The sequence below is a fragment of the Hypomesus nipponensis genome, chromosome 11 (genome assembly GCF_054491055.1).
Source record: "Hypomesus nipponensis isolate SF chromosome 11, ASM5449105v1, whole genome shotgun sequence".
Taxonomy (NCBI): Eukaryota; Metazoa; Chordata; class Actinopteri; order Osmeriformes; family Osmeridae; genus Hypomesus; species Hypomesus nipponensis.
This window is the reverse complement of record NC_140371.1, coordinates 2,599,153-2,618,868: the sequence shown is the minus strand read 5'-3', so window position 1 is coordinate 2,618,868 and position 19,716 is coordinate 2,599,153. Positions and strand designations below refer to the sequence as shown.

Sequence of the window (19,716 nt, the reverse complement as noted above, 5' to 3'; positions counted from 1 at the left end):
TGCGAACGTGTGTGTGTGTGCGCGTGTGGAAACAAAGGTGCAGTCAGAATGGTTATTGATCAACCATGATGCTGATTGCAAAGTGTTTGTGTTGTGAAACAGAGCGGGGATGGTTGATCCCAGACTCTGAATGAGCTGTGATGGTTAGGAAGGACTTGTTTAGCTGCTCACCATTACATACATCACTTGCATTTATGACCAAGGCATGGCTGTGTGAAAACACCAGCCTTCAGCCATGCTTATGGAAGAGCAGGAATAAACAAGCACAGCATCACCTAAAGCCATGACTGCATGTTGTTGAGAGACACTAATCTCATTTTCAGCAGTTTCAGTTCTCACACAAACCTCTCCCTACAGGAAGAACAGTTTAATCTCACCATTAATATATTTCATTACAGGATATATTGTCAGAACTGGACATCTCCCAGACAGCTAGATAGCAACATGACACAGTAAAGGCATTTTATTTCAGGATGGCTTAAATTTGAATGGGATGTAATTTGAAAAACAAAGACAACAACATGTAATTAGTATTCCATTAACGCACGCTCCAAATAAGCTATAAAGGTCTTGTAATTTTTTTTTAATTAATATTTTTGTATATGTGCCTCTAAGGGAAATTACACAAGCCTTTTTCAATATTAGCCATTGTCTGAGTAAATTGAATTTGGTGATGTTATAGTGTGGCATTTTTATCTCTCCTCGCAACATTAACGGATAATAATAATTGCTTTTACATGAAGCAACTCCCTGAGCAACTAAAAATAGAACATATCAATACCCACCCCCTGTTTATTCTTCTTCACCAGAGGCAGTTATTAAACCCATGTTTTAAGGTGACCAAGCTTGGACATTATGCCAGAAGACAAAGGCCATTGGCCTGCTTGCTACCAGAGAGAGATGGTTGAAAGCCAGCAGGAATGCCAAACATTATAACTCCTCTGAATCCACAGTCTTTAGGAGGCCGTGCTGGTAGTCCAGGACCTGAAGACACTGGGTCTGTTCAATGTACCAGCATGAGGTATTTTCTACTTGCCAGAAAATATATTCTACATATTAAATTCAGACTTGCAGTCACTGAACCAATCATTGTAGCTCAGTCAATCTGCAAAGGGGTTTTGATTATCCGCATTCTTCTCATTTAAGTTTCATAAATGATTTACCATCAAGTAATACAAACTGCAATGCGAGTTTAGCTGATTGTAACATAATGTTTAACTCATTGTGAACAGACAAATAATCTTATCCAGTCATGGGAGAGGACAACTCTGACAGAGAGAATCTTCTGGTTATTTCATCAAAACAAAAGAAGGATTAGATACTGTTTGGTTATTTGCTTAGCATATGGATTCCCAAAACCTACCCCTAGCCTCCCTTTCGTCACAAGACATCCATTAGTTATGAGATTGACCATTCCTTAACCTCCTTTCTCCTTTATGAAGACACACTGCTTAATAATTCACAGAGTGGGATATTGCATTTCCACATTCTGGTTCTAGGTGAAAAACATAGATTTGTCATCTCTCCTTCTCTGCCACCTTCTCCGTGGGATGTTCAGACCGCGTTCCCGTTACAGCTGCCATGACGCTCACTGCCCCAGGCCCTGAGGGCCACGCTGCCCCAGGCCCTGAGGGCCACACTGCCCCAGGCCCTGAGGGCCACACTGCCCCAGGCCCTGAGGGCCACACACTGCCCCAGGCCCTGAGGGCCACACACTACCCCAGACCCTGAGGGCCACACACTACCCCAGACCCTGAGGCCCACACTGCCCCAGGCCCTGGGGGCCACACACTACCCCAGACCCTGAGGGCCACACTGCCCCAGGCCCTGAGGGCCACACACTACCCCAGACCCTGAGGGCCACACTGCCCCAGGCCCTGAGGGCCACACACTGCCCCAGACCCTGAGGGCCACACACTACCCCAGGCCCTGAGGGCCACACTGCCCCAGACCCTGAGGGCCACACTGCCCCAGGCCCTGAGGGCCACACACTACCCCAGGCCCTGAGGGCCACACTGCTCCAGACCCTGAGGGCCACACTGCCCCAGGCCCTGAGGGCCACACTGCCCCAGGCCCTGAGGGCCACACACTGCCCCAGGCCCTGAGGGCCACACTGCCCCAGACCCTGAGGGCCACACACTGCCCCAGGCCCTGAGGGCCACACTGCCCCAGGCCCTGAGGGCCACACACTGCCCCAGGCCCTGAGGGCCACACTGCCCCAGACCCTGAGGGCCACACACTGCCCCAGGCCCTGAGGGCCACACTGCACCAGGCCCTGAGGGCCACACTGCCCCAGGCCCTGAGGGCCACACTGCCCCAGGCCCTGAGGGCCACACACTACCCCAGGCCCTGAGGGCCACACGCTACCCCAGACCCTGAGGGCCACACACTGCCCCAGGCCCTGAGGGCCACACACTGCAAGAGTTCCGTTAAGACTTTTGATATACATTTTACATAGGCCTAAGTGTTTAACTGAACATTTTGGGGGGTATATTTATATACACACAGAGACTCATTAGCAGTGCTATTTAACAAAATATAATTTTCCATTAAACAATTCTGCAGTTCTACTTGTTGACCACTAGAGAGCTGTAATATTCCATGCATAGCCAATCACTATGCACAAACCCCAAACTAATATGCGTTTTCAAAATAAGCTACAGTAGACTACAAATACAAATTCTTATAGACTATGAGGAGCATAGGATATTGATGATCATTGCTGGTGTTGCTTCCCTTTACAAACATGTTGCAAAGGTCCTGGTCTAAAGCTAGGCATTAATTCCAGTCACAATTTTACATGACAAGGTTATTTGAATAAGCAACTGCACACCTGAGCCGAATTCATCTTTAAAATATAATACCTGCACAAGAAAACATGTTCAGCATATCTCAGACACAAAGAGAAAGTGCCTGTGTAGAGGTTGTGATTCCCCCCATTAGATAAAGAACAATCTGAATCACCTCCTACATTACATTACATTTAGTCAGTCTTATCCAGAGCGACTTATAGTAAGTACAGGGACATTCCCCCGAGGAAAGTAGGGTGAAGTGCCTTGCCCAAGGACACAACGTCATTTGGCATGGCCGGGAATCAAACTGGCAACCTTCAGATTACTAGCCCGATTCCCTAACCGCTCAGCCACCTGACTCCCTACTGCCTATGAAGGCTCCTTGAAAAAGGAGAAATCATGCTTTTCCTGCATGTTACTATGACTGTAGAAACCCTGGGGCCTTGGGCAGACAGATGGCTAACCGTGTGGTAATGGTATATTATCCAGGCGTTCACTTGAAAGGTGTCCAATACTGGCACCCTCTCTCTCTCTCTCTCTCTCTCTCTCTCTCTCTCTCTCTCTCTCTCTCTCTCTCTCTCTCTCTCTCTCTCTCTCTCCTCTCTCTCTCCTCTCTCTCTGCTTTCTCTCTCCTCTCTCTCATCCTTTCTCTCATCAGTTTCTCTCCTCTGTCTGTCCCTCCCTCTATCCCCCTCTCCCCTCCCTCTCCCCCTCTCCCCTCCCCCTCTCTTTCACTCTCTCCTCCCCCTCTCTCTCTCTCTCTCTCTCTCTTAGCAAATATCCTTACTCCTGTGTACACCGTGGCATCCCCAGGGAGTCCACGCCTCCCCGTCTGCACCAGGGGCCCAGCCACAGCCAGCCGCTTCAAACGCTCTCCCGCTCTCTGCTCAGCGGACGAGCACCGCGGCTCGTCCCCTCGTCAGTGCCCCCAGTCCCCCAGTCCCCCAGTTCCCCCAGTCCCCCCAGTCCCCCAGTCCGCCAGTGCCCCCAGTCCCCCAGTGCCTCAGTCCCCCAGTCCCCCCAGTCCCCCCAGTGCCCCCAGTGCCCGAGTGCCCCCAGTCCCCTAGTGCCCCCAGTGCCCCAGTGCCCCCAGTGCCCCCAGTGCCCCAGTGCTCCAGTGCCCCAGTCCCCCAGTGCCCCCAGTGCCCCCAGTGCTCCAGTGCCCCAGTCCTCCAGTGCCCCAGTCCCCCCAGTCCCCCAGTCCCCCAGTGCCCCAGTCCCCCAGTGCCCCCAGTGCCCCCAGTGCTCCAGTGCCCCAGTCCTCCAGTGCCCCAGTCCCCCCAGTCCCCCAGTCCCCCAGTGCCCCAGTCCCCCAGTGCTCCAGTGCCCCAGTGCCCCCAGTCCCCCAGTGCCCCAGTCCCCCCAGTCCCCCAGGCTCACCCGAGAGAGCTCCTCGAGCCAGGGGAGAGAACGGCGCGAGCCAGAGAGATGTGAAAGCCAGAACCGGGCACCGATATTTCTGTCTAATGACCTATCGTGCCTCTCATACAGGCCCAAGGACCCTATCGAGGCCAAGCGCGGCCCGACCAGAAGCCATGACTCAAGGACAACCTCTGTTTTTCTGTCTGAATTGTGTTACGTTACTTTTTGATGGGAAATTATTTAGACTCTCCTGAACTGTATGAGCCTTAAGTTCGGCAGTGGTTGTGAATCAGTGGTTGTCACAAAACATGGGGGCCTACGATTCTATTTCTCCTCTCTCCCTGTGTGTGTGTGTGTGTGTATGTGTGTGTGTGTGTATATACATTTGTGTGTTCCTTCAGTAGCTACACTGCCTGCTTGTCACCACACACTAATCCATCTTGGCAAGTGTAAGCCTGTTCAAATCCATTGATTAGAATTCATAGTCATACCAAAACCAGATGACTCTAAACCTCCCTCCACACAAGCTTAGGGGAATGTCGTCTAGCTAAATAATTTCCGTAAATGTTTATGTGAACTAAAGAGGAAAAAAATAATGTAGCCTACATTTACCAAGTATTATAAATTACAAATAAATAAATATATCAAATATATACAAAAGTAACAGTTATCTGATTACCAAACCCCAATGTCATAACTTAAATAAAGACAATGGCATGGTGCTTCAATTTGTGAAACATTTCGATCTTGCATTCCATAATTAAACAAGTGTATGTGTAGGTTACCCTTGACTTCTCCCACACGCGAGCGATTTCCAGCACCGCGGACAGCGACGGGGGAGTGAACTGTTCCGTATACGGCATTAGCATAATAGTGTAGAGAGACCCATTTGTCGTTGGCGAACAATCTGTGAGAGCATACGACCAATCGTGTTAGAAGGGGGCGGGGAGCAAGGAGCCCCTCTGTAGCTAAGGTGGGTGATTCTCCGCGAGGAAGCCGCGACTGAGCTGGGTTTGGGGGAAATGGGTAGAAGCCTCTGAAATACATCCAGTTCTCAGTGAAGCGTCGCTTGCCATTAACGTCTTGTTTTCCTGCGGTACTGCTGTAACAACAACCACCGGTAGAGGAACGGAGACGCACATTCCACAACTCATCACCTCTGTCGTCTCACCTGCATTCTGAGCGGTGAACCGGAGAGGTAGCGGACCCGAATATGGATCAGGAGAAGTACTTGCCGGAGCTCATGGCCGAAAAAGACACGCTGGACCCTACGTTTGTCCACGCGATGCGTCTCCTGGCTGAAGGTAGAATGCAAGCTCATGGTCATCCTTGAAACTGTTTTAAAATGTTAAATTAATTTGATTGGAGGGTTGAATTAAGGTTTGTTCTAATTCAATCACCCAAGTGATGGAGGCAGTGGTTATAATGTGAAAGTCTAATGTACCGGCCGCTGTGCATGCAATAGGCTACGTGAGAATATTAACAGTGAGCGATTATGCCTCCTTTGTTTAGGAATTTGAACAATTAACTCATTAAGAGCAAGCAATCGACCTAATTTAACCAGGTGCGATCAAAGACAAAGAAATCGTCTCCTCTTAGGACCATGGTTCATGCGTCAACATGTAAATGCCTCATCAAAAGCTCACTTGAAATCATGATAAACACGAAGAAAAACTTCTGAACTGAATTAATCAATGAGATCAAAAGATAGGCATAGTCTCATTTATTCACAATAAGAAATGATTAGTAGTACTTGATTTTGATGCCAGAAAAAAAGGGTTCTATTAGTATTACTAGTATCTACTTAGTATTAGTATCTACTGAAATTAAGACATAATAATTTAGTTTTACATGCTATTTTACACACACTTCCCTGCTATTCTTTGAACCATGATCTATATCTCTGTAATGATACCAGTTACTGAAACCATTTCCAAACTGTAGTCTATAAATACAGTAAATACTGTAAATACAGTTTACTCATTTGAGGGAAGTTGGGTTTTCTTTATTCTGTTTTGTGTTATTTGCTTAAATTGTATCTGACATTTTTTCAGACAGAATTATTCTGAATACATCATGTATCATCAACATTTCATATCAGAATATAAATACGCAAATATCACTAATCTAGCCTACCTTTTTGCTTTTAATAGATCACATTCAAATGTGAATTATAATTCACATACAAATATATTAATTATTTCAAAATATTAATATAGCCCTGAAATATAGATTCTTCCACGTTAGCAAGTCATACTAGCCAGGACACATTAGGATAAGCAGATTACTGTTGAAGTATGGTAACTAAAAATGAGAAGGCTCTTTATGCACTTACTTCCCACCCTAAAAATCCTTAAATTAAAAAGGAGCCAGCGATAATGGAATGAAAAGATGAAGATTACACGTCTTGTTAATAGATGGAAGCCCACAGAGTCTTATCAGTCAGTTACTGGGGTTCTATCCCATTAGCTAAACACAGAGTTGGTCATTAGCTGAGTCCACAGTGAGCGAGTGCTACAGAACAGGTCGTTCCACCGTCGGTGTTGTTGACAGGGATGCAGGGCTCCCTGCGTCTCAGCTTGCCCCACGTCGAGGGGAGAGGTGTGTGTTTCTGTAACGGCGCTCCATGCTTGTCAGGGAGTTGTAGACACATTCATCCCACAACAGAGGCAGAAGCTGCTGAGGACGACATGAATTACCATCCACAGTCCCGCACTAACTCAGTGAGCCGAAGCCTCACCACCACACATCAGCTTTGTCCTCGTCCGTGACTACCGCGGTCACCGTCGTATTAAAGACCTAGTGATAGAACTATCCAGGAAAAGGACTTTGATGTCACAATATGAGAAACTATCATAACGACCCAACTGCAGTAGCAGCACTGACGTAGGGAACCGCACATTCACACGGAGAGAAGAAGTTCTGGGGAACTCGTGGCTAATTTTGGATGTGCCTTTGTCAGGATTAAGCATATTAAACAAAGGCCGTGGGCTTCCTGTCATCACAGTCCCTCTAATCGGCCTTTCTGGGATCCCATTGTATTATTGAAAACTGAATGAGTGAACCAGTAGGCAGTAATTACGAGACAAGATTTGCATCAAGAGACATTAACTGAATATTGGAGTGTTGTATTACTGCTGGTACTATTAGACACAGAGATTAATAGGAACGTGAAGAAGGAGAATATTCATGACTTGCGTTGATGTTGAAAGATCCTACATCCACTTGGAAGAGAACAAAAATATTTATGTGATCATGACCTGTTTTAGGGTGTGTGTTTGTTTGTGTGTGTGTGTGTGTTTGTATGGGGGGGGTTGTAGATTGATGTGTGAAAACACTTGTGTTTTGTTGATCATTTTAAATTTAAATCCAGCTTGTTCCAAGCAAAGGACTTCAAGATTTCAGAAGGGATTTTTCTGTCTGTGGTTAAGATCTCGCCAAGGGCTGAATGTTTTCACAGCTGATGAGCCTACAGACTTGGTACCTGATGTGTCACCACAATCATGCAAAGAGGGCCTCTGATTCCGTGGAGCCAGCAAACTGCACTGTCCCAGTTCAGCCTCCCAACATCTGAAAAACATCACTTCCTGAAAATCAGAAAGTCGGATGACTGTTACTGGGAGTCAAAACAAATCAAATGAAAATGTTTTGTGGGGGACAAACCTTTCTTACTAGAAGCAATAGATGTAAACACTCAACCTAAAACCTTGGAGGGACAAAGGAACACTGCCCAGGCTGAAAGAAGCACTCTCGGGGGAGGGAAAGGAAAAAACTGGATTTTGACCTCTGAATATAGGGAGTCGGTACGGAACACTACACTATACAATCCCAGAGACATACTCACTAACCAAAGTCTTGAGTGAGGAGAACAGACAAGAAAAGAAGGGAGAGAGATCATTCATGAGAAAGACAAACAGAAAGAAAGAAGTAGAAAAGAGAGATAGTGTGTCCACGTAAGGGAGGAAGAGCATGCTATGGTAATTACCGTCCAAATCCACCACACATATTTCCTGTGTGAATATGAGTTGTGAATAGCCTGAGGTTGGACATCCATGGTGTTCACCATGTCTCTTCCCTTCACAGAAACACTAAATATTCATAAACAGGAAATAAGGTTTTCCTGCACAGAATCATGCTTGGGTTCATTGTCACTCAATCAGGAAAAATTTACCAACTGTGATCTTTCTTCATCCGTGGGTGCCTACTATGGTAAAGAGACGGATATTAGGTACTCAAAGTAACAGTATCCTGACGAACCGGATGTGAGGTAGTTAAACCAACATCTTTAATGGGTGTTCAAGGTAGAGAACCGGATGTGAGGTAGTTAAACCAACATCTTTAAGGGGTGTTCAAGGTAGAGAACCGGATGTGAGGTAGTTAAACCAACATCTTTAAGGGGTGTTCAAGTTTGCCATAAGGACAGCCTGATAGCTAAACATCTGTTTGAGGGAAGACTGTTTTTAGCTCTACACACACAACAGAATGCTCCTTGGCCTTGCATTGCCAGGTACACTAATAGCTAACAACACTTTGTTAGAATTCCTTATCAAGAGAATAATTAAGATGCATGCAACTTTAATACATAAATACATGGAATGTGACTGTGCTCATGTGCCACAGTATTAGCTGGTGGTGTTGTTGAAACCTATTATGGAGATCGGCAGCAGTGAATTAGTTCTGTTTTGTTGTCATGATTGTAACCGGAGGGAGGTTAGGATTGAATTGGCACCTCTTATGGTTACTGTGGTTATTGCAGTAACCATAAAGTTGATTGCAACACTTCTGTGTCCGTGGAAACACAAGAGTTAGTGTGGGGAAACAGGTTGGACCTCTGGTGTGATTTTCCCTTTAATGTTTCACAGCAGCGTTGATGATCAAGACAGAGAGCTGCTCGACCCTCAGTTAGGCTAATCAAGTAGTGACAACAACTGCCGCCATAACAAGCCTCTCCAAGCTCCGGTGAACACAACAGGCCGTTGATTGCACCGGAGAGCATGATTGTAATTGAGGGGTCAACCACATCTCCAGGCTGAGTTTCCCTCTTAGCAGAGCAGGCTTCGAAGGTGTTTGGTTATATTCTTGTCCTCCTGTGCTAACACGAGACTATTGCTGTGTACACCCCCACCATCGACACTCCCTCAGCACTCCCTGTCCTGAGAGGGTTAGTGTTAGGCTGTATCCTGATCCCCACCACTCCGCTCTAAGTTTTCTCTGAGTTTCCTGAGTGGAGAGCTTTGGAGGGTCCCCCCGTGCCTCCCCCCCCCCCCTGTGCCCCCCCCCCCTGTGCCAGTTTCCCCCCCCCCCCGTGTGCCCCCCCCCGCCCACATGCCCCCCGCCCCTGGCTGTATGTGTTGATGAAACACCTGACAGTCCTGCTCCGCTGGCTAATTGTGATGCAGATGAGCTCATCTGCCGCTGAGCGTTCCGATGCCAACATTTACCCAGAGCTGAGTCATCTGGCTGGGCTGCGATCGCAGCGGTGGGGACGCCTGTTTCCACAGCATCTGGACCTGCCAGCAGTCTCCAGCTCGGCCATCTGATTAATACGCAACATTGCTTTTATTCAAACACTATCATAGTTCTCTTGAGGGATTCAGTGCTGTCAGGAGTGCCATTTGCAGATGGCCGGGGTGGTGTTGGGTTTTGGAGGCTGTTGGACAAGCCTGTTCTGCTTCTGTCAGGTTGGGAGATCCTGGCCCGGTGTGGTTTGCATCGGAATCGTGCATGTCACTTTTGATAGTAGCATGTGGCTTTCACCAAATCGTAGTATTTCGGAGTTCTTCCAGTTCCTGCTTTTATCTGATGGATGACACTGGCCTGGTGTGTTGCCGTGAGCTGTGTCATCTACAGCAGGGTGTTTGGGACTTGGTACGGCCCTCGTCTGTTGCTGTGTAGCAGTTGAACTGGGCTTGGTGGTGTAATTCAGACTGACTGCTGCATATACTTCCACGTCACCTGTTCCAGGCTATGGTTCCATCAAGGAATCTTCTTACTGTAAGATTAAGGAAACTCTGTTCTCTGGGAGAGAGGGAAAATAAACAGTTCTGAAATGTCCAATAGTCTGATTTGACGGTTTTTGAAACGCTGTTTTGTACCCTATGTCGAACCCTTCTGTTAAAGATGCTGTAAAGTGGAATTGAAAATTAGTTTAAGTTCATCACACCACAGAAGAATGTGTTGCTAACTACCCATCCAAAAAAAAAAAAAAAAACACAGACAAGTATGTTAAATTAGGCTTTGAAATCATGAGAAAATCAGCAATCTTCTCTGCTTGAGACTTTATTGAATATAGCAACAACAACAAAACTAGCTAAATATATCAGAACAGTCCTACCTGCAGTCTCTGAGTGTTTTATGTGTTTATTACTTTGTCATTGCATCATGCCAGCTGACAGAATGTAACCGCAGCTGTAACAGAATACAACCGTCTGTGATCTGACGTAGATAGGTCGCTGTGAGGTAGATAGGTCGCTGTGAGGTAGATAGGTCGCTGTGAGGTAGATAGGTCGCTGTGACGTAGATAGGTCGCTGTGAGGTAGATAGGTCGCTGTGAGGTAGATAGGTCGCTGTGAGGTAGATAGGTCGCTGTGAGGTAGATAGGTCGCTGTGAGGTAGATAGGTCGCTGTGAGGTAGATAGGTCGCTGTGAGGTAGATACGTTGGGTTTTGCCCAGCCTATACAACCCCTGAGCTGAACACTTGTGAGAAACTGTTCAACGGTGAAACTCCACATTTCAGTGCAAGTTTTGCACATGCTATCAGCAACTCATTTCACACGTATATAATGTACTGAGAAGCGAATCATGGAATTTGCTTTACAGCATCTTTAAATTAGCCGTACGCCAAAACGACTCATGCATTGGAATACCATCCCATTGGGATACATGGGATCCGACAATGTCTGTATAAAAACATTCCTACTTTAGAAGATTCTGTACCACAAAACTGGTTTTGAACACCTGCAGTGTAGGTTTCAGGTAAGGAAGGAGGCGTCTCTCTAACATGCTGCTTTGTGAAGCTCCCCTGAAGATCTCCTCTGCTCAGACCTGATTAATGTCTGTCAAGATCCAGCTCTGCTGTTGCCCTGCTCCCCACTGAGAAGGCATCTGTGCTGCAACACTCCACAACATTCAGCAGCTTCATTATGGCCTCCTGTTTAAAGGGGAAGTGGGGACACCGATGTCTGTGCTCAAGAGTGGTTCAGGCAGCGCGGCCATGCAGGCTTGGTCGCTAGGCTTGGTCGCTAGGCTTGGTCGCTAGGCTTGGTCGCTAGGCTTGGTCGCTAGGCTTGGTCGCTAGGCTTGGTCGCTAGGCTTGGTCGCTAGGCTTGGCCTATTGCGAACCCACTATCACAGCCACAGCCGTGCCCCCCTGTTGTTTTTGTTTTTGCCCTGTCCTAGTGTTTCCCTGTCATTGTCTTCACCTGTGTCTGGTTCTCATTAGTGTCATTGTCTTCACCTGTGTCCTTTGGTTCTGTGTATTTAGGTTTCTGTTTTGTGTCCAGTCTTTGTCTTGTTATTATTACTACTCCTGTCACTGCGTGAGTACCCTACTTGTTTCCCGTTCTGCTATTAAACCTCTGTTTTCGACCTGGGTGCATCCTCTGCTGCGTTTGGGTCCTACCCCTCCTCACTCCGTGACACCCATCCCCAAAACTTGGCACCTGTGTGTCCTAAACTGTACTATGTGGATACTCAGGGATCTCTTCCTTAGCATGGTGGCGTGTACTTTCCTGTATCTCAGCAGTAAATCCCCCCGCAAATTGGGGCTTGCAGAATCACCAAGCCTTCTTGGGATGTGATGCATTAGCCCTGATACGAACACTATTCTCCGGGGGTCAATTACATCGATTCAGTAATGTGCCCAAAGACAACCGACTATGATAGAAGTCGTCTCCTGCGGAGGAGGTGAGATCCAGACAAGACAAAGCACTTTTCCATGCAGCACATTCAAACAAAGAAAGGTGCACTCCCTCGCAGTTCACTGAAATGGATATTAGCCAAACACATTCACGGTGGAAGAGAGGGGGTAAAGAGAGTCAGAGATATAGACAGGGACAGTGTGAGAGAGAAAAAGAGTAAAGGACAGAGGGAAAGAAAGAGAGAGAGCAAGAGGTGGGAAGTGAGAAGAAAAGATAGGGCTGGGCGGGGTACAAAAGCACAGGGGGAAGACAGGAAAACTGAAAGAGAAATTGGCACATTTGCAGCTTTTAAACAGAAGAGAGGATATTTCCTTACAAAGCTGTCAGAAACTGCATGGCCATCCCTTTTGTTGTTGCACTGCTGACAGCTTAGTGTCTCCAAATCACAAGCACTTTTTTCAAAAAGAGACTTGCGTGTCGGCGGTTTTTAACTCGGTGAACACATGGTGAGAGGAAGATCCAAAGCTACGAATCAAACAAACCCAAAGACTCCTCCATGCCTCTTTCTCTTCTGTTTTGCTCAGCTTTCCCCATCCAGCCGGATCCCAAAGCTGTCGCAGATTCTCGAGATGCGAAAGTTGATGTTTCATTTCAGAGCCCCGCTGTTGGCCAGGGGTCATGGGCTACTTTCGCCAGCGCTCGGGAGAAGGCAGGTGTCAGGGAGCCAGACGGTGCATATGCAGCCAGCAGATGTCTGGGGTCGTGGGGTCACCGAGGTCCCTCCCGTGGTTTAACCAGGGGGTAGCTGAGCAGTCTGGGTGCAAGCAAGGCCATGCGTGGGAAGTGTCTGGGAGCATCCAGATTTCACTTAGCCTGAGGTTCCGGTATTCAGGGTCTCCAAAGGTTGGCAAGTCGATGAGAGTCTCTGCTTTCCTCGTGCCAGCCTCTCTCAGTGTGGCGCGGGAGAGTGTTGATAAGTGCAGCTAGAGGAGGTTTGAAGTTATTTTTTCCTTTTTTTTTATTCTTTTTTTCACCGAGACTAACTTTAGCACATTAGCATTTCTGTGTAGAAAAGTCTCCTCTGTGGTTCCCCGGTACGTTTGGAGTTGTCACAGATTTGAGCGGCGCCTTAGAAAAAGCGAAGCCGACCCGAAATAGAAGTCGCTGTTAGAAAGCCCCACGTCTCCCTCCAGCGTCAGAAAGCTGCGGTCTGTTTGTAGAAGATGAGTCTTGCTTCCCTCCCGCTGCTTCTCAAACCCCATTCTTTATTGAGAGGACTTCTCACAGTGAGAGACGTCCTCGACACGTTTCTGATTTCCGGCTTGGTTAGTTTAGCTGCTTTTGTCCCTGTCAGCTGAGAGGGGCGGATAAAAAAGAAAAGGGTTAGGGGTTTGTTCCTGTTCCAATCATCAGCCCCGTTCTGCTTACACAATCAAACAGATTGTCATCTGAAAGTGGGCCATGCAACTCAATCTGCTGAGAAATTTCTCCTACAGCTGACTGAGCACATTACTGAGCCTCTGATGGGAGGAAAGTCACTCTGTCTGCATTCCCTGACGGTGTTCGTCCAAACCTACTGGAACACAGGTACATTCCACCTCCCCGACATGTTGGTTACGTTCTTTGGAAGGGGCCGCTGAGGACTGGAATGGGACTGCGCCATGAAGAATTGGAGCAGTTTGATTATCTTTGATAATCAAGCCAAAATATCCAATATTCCAAAAGTGACATGAAGCCATTTAAAAATCCCAAGGAGCTGAAACTGGGGAGTGCGAACCAGAAGATAATGAGCTGGTTATTCCAGCCTCGCCGCTCTGTCCTCCACAGAGAACAACACAGACTGATCTGCAGCCAACATTTCAGACTTTGTGGGGCTCGGTTTCGCCGTTTCACTGGATGCACCATGTCCAAGCACTTAAACCCACCCCCTCCCTCCACCCTCCTCCCTTCAAAAAGCAATTTATACTCCTCAGTCCAGCTAACGGAGAGCGATGCATGGTCACCGAGGCACGCTATACACTGGATCCACAGAGATCCGGGCTCGGCCCTGCCTGTGGGAATCATGCACTGTTATATTTATGCCAATTTGCCTGCTGCAAATGGAAAGGCTTTAGGGAAAGTGTGAAGTACCACACAGGCGCGTCTCGGCGCCGGAACTCATTTGGGTGTTGGGATTGGACTGAGCCGGGCTGAGCCTGGTGGGCCGGTAGTTAAGGCTGATGCTGCCACATTCATACAGTCTGCGACCTCACGATGGTGATAGGATCAAGTCCCTCGTCTGCTGTTGACGACTTAGCTGCTGCTTCGGGGCTGAAGAGAGGAGGGAGGATGAGAGAAGAGCGAGGACGAGAGGACGAGAGAGGAGGGAAAACGAGAAGACAAGAGAGGAGACGTGAGGGAGGGGGAAGGAACAGTAGAGGAGGGGAGAGGAGAGAGGAGAGGGGAGGGGGGAAGAAGAGAAAAGAGGAGGAGAGAGGAGGGGAAAAGAGAAATGAGCAGGGGAGGGTGATAGATTACAAAAGCAGCTTCTCTCTGTCTCTCTCTGTCTCACTCTGTCTCTATCCTTCTCTCTCTCCACTCTCTCTCTTTGTCTCTCTCTCTCCCTCTCCCTCTGTCTGAATGTCTCTCTCTCTCTGTCTCACTTTCTCTATCTCTCTCTATCCTGCTCTCTCTCTCCCACTCTCTCCCTCTGTCTCTCTCTCTCTTTCAGTGTCTCTCTCTCTCTTTCTGTGTCTATCTCTCTCTCTCTTTGTCTCTCTTCCTGTGTCTCCAATGTATTGTTCTACAGGAGTGGTGCAGGTTCATCCCTACTACTTCTGCTGAGTATTAATTTGCCAGTGACAGCGAACCCCCCCCCCCCTACCCCCAGGAACCCAGGTGACAGCTTCATCTCAAGCCTTCTTAATGGCTCCTGGCTCCTAGCATCTCACTCAATCCTCACAAGTGCTATAAAATTCATCAGGCAGGAAATGACTGCTCAGAGTGGCAGCTCTGCAGCGCCTCCATCTCTGACAGACAGGAAGGCATGCGGAGAACGTCGTGTCAGGTCAGGTACAGTCATAGACAGAAGAATGATGACTGGCTGTGGGGGGGGGGGGGGTTGCATGTTCCGTAGGGAGAGTGTTGAAATGGTTTCATTGTGAAGCGTTTTGGTAGCCACAGGTAGCATTGCTATGTTCATTACTGGGAACTTACCTTCACAGGGAACTGCCATCTTTCTCCTACGTCCCTATCACCCTTAGTGTGAAGATAATAATGTATTTATTGCTCAGTAATTATAACCCCTTTATAAAAATTATGTGGTTAATTACTCTTCTGTATTGATTACTGTAATTGAAAACAGACATTTGTAGTCTATAAATACAGATCCCAGATTTGTTTGATCTTTCTCTTTCAGAAATTGAGAAGTACGAGGGGGACGAACTGAGGAAGGATGGAGATGTGAAGAAGTACCTGGATATCATCAGCAACAAAAACATCAAGCTGTCAGAGAGAGTCCTCATCCCAGTTCAGCAGTACCCCAAGGTAAGGTCACCGCTCAGCCAGGGTCACTGCTCAGCTTCTCATCTATCATTGAATCAATCAACCAATCAACCAGTCCCTCAACAAATGAATCAATCTACCAATTCCCAAGCAAGAAACCAATCCATCTATCTATCAATCTACCTGCTCGTTACAGGCACGATAAACAGGGTGACGGGGAACACCATCGAACAGACCTGACTAAGATCTGTCGGCAGTGGGACCTGTGTGTTCCCCACCCTGGCTTGACCTTCTGAGCACCTGCTCTGCACAATGAGTCACCCACCTCAGACAACACACCTTCACCATCACCGCTACCTCTGCACCTCTATCTGGAACATCGGGCAGACGCCCTAGCTCCTCATCACATCTCAGAGAGTTGGTGTGTGTTATCATTTATTAGGGAGTCAGGTGGCTGAGCGGTGAGGGAGTCGGGCTAGTAATCTGAAAGTTGCCGGATCGATTCCCCGCCGGGCCAAATGACGTTGTGTCCTTGGGCAAGGCTCTTCACCCTACTTGCCTCGGGGGGAATGTCCCTGTACTTAAATGCGTCTGCTACATGACTAAATGTAAATGTAATGATACCACGGTCTGGGTGAATACTCAATTCTGATTGGCTGCAGGGGTGTCTGTTATCAGTTGATAATGACAGCAAAACTGTCTGTTCACTGTTCTAAAATATTGCGCTGGCTACATAGTATGAGCCTGTACAAAGTGTCTGAAATAAGTAACCATAACAACAGGGACGCAGTCAAAGCCTCCGTTTACAATTTTGAAAGACTCTAGTAACAAGCTAACATGTCATCACAACAACGAGTGACTTCAATAATTATTTTAAAATGTTAGCTACCTTTTTGAATTTACTGTGTCAGTGTCACGTAACCGCTCATCTAACATCCCATTCGCTATTCACCTTGTACTACAAGGGTTGTAGCCTCGTCGGCTACTAGTATATGGCCGATACTTTGTTTGTGAAAATCTTGTCATTTATTGTCCCCAAATAAATATCATGGCTGGTTAACTAGCTAGTCTTGATGTTAAACATACTGTCAAATTGTATTTACTGTTTGTCAACCGTATAGAATGTTACTGTCTTTGAATCTTGCTAGCAAAACGTTAACCTTTGTAATGCTTGTAAAAAAAGAAAACAGGCAAGTGACCATGGTTTAAGCGGAATAACTTCGTACAACTCCGTTGGCGTTGAACGGTTCACGCCTCCGCATCGTCCTTTATGTAAGGGATAATGTATAGAATGGATGATATTGTACACCGCATTTGGCATTATCCCTTACTTCTTTAATAGTGATAATGAATTTCATTAAAGGTCACATGAAATGCTGTTTTTGGATGCTTTTATATAGGCCTTAGTGGTTCCCCAATACTGTATCTAAGAATCTCCCAAAATTCAGCCTTGGTGCATACAGCCATTACGAGCAGTCCCTCAATGAGCTTTCCTCAAACCGCGCTGTTTCAGTGTCTAGCTTCAAATGTTAATGAGGAGGAGAGTGGCGGCAACATGCGCTAATGTTTACAACGGATGTATCGCAATGGCTCGTAGCCCTCGTTGCTGTAAGATGTCTCGAATTTAGCCATTCTCATCTGATCACCCTGGTTTGCAGAGGTACACACTCAGTCATTTCAATGAGGAGAAAGGCAGATATCGCGAGCCATAACACCAAGCGCAGAACGGTTATCCAAATAACAAAGAAGTGTACAACACTCGCATTACAACGTCTGTATTCACACACACTTGATGCCATCTACCGAAGTTACATTAGCAACAGTAACTCTGCTGTTAGCTGCAGAGCTAATGTTACAGCCACATTCTAAGGGTAGCACGTAACCATATACAGTAAAGCAACAACATGATTTAGCGTTAGTTAAATTACTTGTGCAAGGTTTGTAGCTTGACCAAGGAGAGTTAGTAATAATCCAGAATTTAATTTCAGCATAGCCAGCTTTGTGTTGTCTTAAATTGGGGAAACAGTAGTGGCTGAAATGTTTGGCGCAGACATTCAAAACTTTGGGAAGTTGTGTCGGCGCATTTCCAGCGAAAATACAATTAAGATACTGGTTGTGCAGAGGCTCAGATGAAGGAACTAAAAAAAGATTTGTGCTTGCATTTGTACATCCAAGCACTGAGCAACTGTTAAGCTTCATTTGTTTGCTCATCATGATGTTCCTCCAGGAAAAACCGATATCGCACTCGCCCTTGCACGGTGGTAGTTCAGTTTCTCATGGGCGGGCCAGATGATCTGGGCGGGCAAAGCAGAGAGAGGGGAGGTAACCTTGCTCCTATCTACGTCACTAGGAGGAGATTTTCAAACAGCAATTGAGCCTTCATTTTGTCAAAGGTGGAGAAGAACACCCAGGGCTTGGTTTACACCTATCGAAAATTCTAGACACTGGGGAACCAAAGGCAAGCTAGGGGAACTCATATTAATGTTAAATAACCTCCTAAAATGAAGTTTTCATGTCATGTGACATGTAGGGCCTGTGATTGGGTGTCTGACTAGCTGGGTCTGCCGCCTGCAGCGGAACTGTCATCGCTTAGCAGAGATGGAGGCAAGAGGAGCAAGAAAGAGGAAGAGAGGGGGAGAGAGGGGGAGTGAGAGAGAGGAAGAGAGAGAGAGAGAGAGAGAGAGGGGGGGGGGGAGAGAGAGAGAAGAAGAGAGAGGGGGAGAGAGAGAGAGAGGGGGAGAGAGGGGTAGAGAAAGAGAGGAAGAGAGAGGGGGAAAGAGGGGGAGAGATGGGGAGAGATTTGGAGAGATTTGGAGAGAGGGAGAGGGGGAGAGAGAGAGGAAGAGAGAGGGGGAGAGAGAGAGAGGAAGAGAGAGAGAGAGGGGGGGGAGAGAGAAGAAGAGAGATGGGGAGAGGGGGAGAGATGGGGAGAGAGAGAGGGAGAGGGGGAGAGAGAGAGGAAGAGAGAGGGGGAGAGAGAGAGAGGAAGAGAGAGAGAGAGGGGGGGGGAGAGAGAAGAAGAGAGATGGGGAGAGGGGGAGAGATGGGGAGAGAGGGGGAGAGAGGGGTAGAGAGAGAGAGGAAGAGAGAGGGGGAGAGAGGGGGAGAGAGAGAGAGGAAGAGAGGGGGAGAGATGGGGAGAGAGAGAGGAAGAGAGATGGGGAGAGAGGGAGAGAGAGGGGGAGAGAGAGAGAGGAAGAGAGATGGGGAGAGAGAGAGGAAGAGAAAGGAAGAGAGATGGGGAGAGAGAGAGAGGGAGAGAGAGAGGGGGAGAGAGAGGGGGAGAGAGAGAGAGGAAGAGAGATGGGGAGAGAGAGAGGAAGAGAGATGGGGAGAGAGAGGGGGAGAGATGGGGGGAGTGAGGGAGAGAGAGGGAGGGAGAGAGATGGGGAGAGAGCGGGAGAGAGAGAGAGGAAGAGAGATGGGGAGAGAGGGGGAGAGAGAGAGAGAGAGAGGAAGAGAGATGGGGAGAGAGAGGGAGAGAGAGAGGGAGAGAGAGAGGGAGAGAGAGAGGGAGAGAGAGAGGGAGGGAGAGAGAGGGAGAGAGAGAGGGAGGGAGGGAGGGAGGGAGGGAGGGATGGGGAAAGAGAGGGAGAGGAAGAGACAGAGGGAGAGGAAGAGAGATGGGGAGAGGGAGAGAGAGAGGAAGAGAGGGAGAGGAAGAGATGGAGGGAGGAAGAGATGGGGAGAGGAAGAGAGATGGGGAGAGAGGGAGAGGAAGAGAGATGGGGAGAGATGGGGAGAGGGAGGGAGGGAGTGAGAGAGAGGAAGAGAGATGGGGAGAGAGAGAGGAAGAGAAAGGAAGAGAGATGGGGAGAGAGAGAGAGGGAGAGAGAGAGGGGGAGAGAGAGGGGGAGAGAGAGAGAGGAAGAGAGATGGGGAGAGAGAGAGGAAGAGAGATGGGGAGAGAGAGGGGGAGAGATGGGGGGAGTGAGGGAGAGAGAGGGAGGGAGAGAGATGGGGAGAGAGCGGGAGAGAGAGAGAGGAAGAGAGATGGGGAGAGAGGGGGAGAGAGAGAGAGAGAGATGAAGAGAGATGGGGAGAGAGAGGGAGAGAGAGAGGGAGAGAGAGAGGGAGAGAGAGAGGGAGAGAGAGAGGGGGAGAGAGGGAGAGAGAGAGGGAGGGAGGGAGGGAGGGAGGGAGGGATGGGGAAAGAGAGGGAGAGGAAGAGACAGAGGGAGAGGAAGAGAGATGGGGAGAGGGAGAGAGAGAGGAAGAG

General features: G+C 48.0%; 1 protein-coding gene across 2 annotated transcripts in view; it reads left to right on the top strand.

Annotated features, from left to right (window-relative positions):
- The first annotated feature begins 5,367 nt into the window (after positions 1-5,367).
- Positions 5,368-19,716, top strand: part of khdrbs2 (KH domain containing, RNA binding, signal transduction associated 2) — a 59,619-nt gene continuing 45,270 nt past the window's right edge. For both annotated transcript variants that reach the window (XM_084710185.1, XM_084710186.1), the window contains exons 1-2: positions 5,368-5,458; positions 15,412-15,539. In XM_084710185.1, the coding sequence (XP_084566311.1) occupies positions 5,368-5,458; positions 15,412-15,539 (219 nt within the window). The remainder of the gene's footprint in view (positions 5,459-15,411; positions 15,540-19,716) is intronic.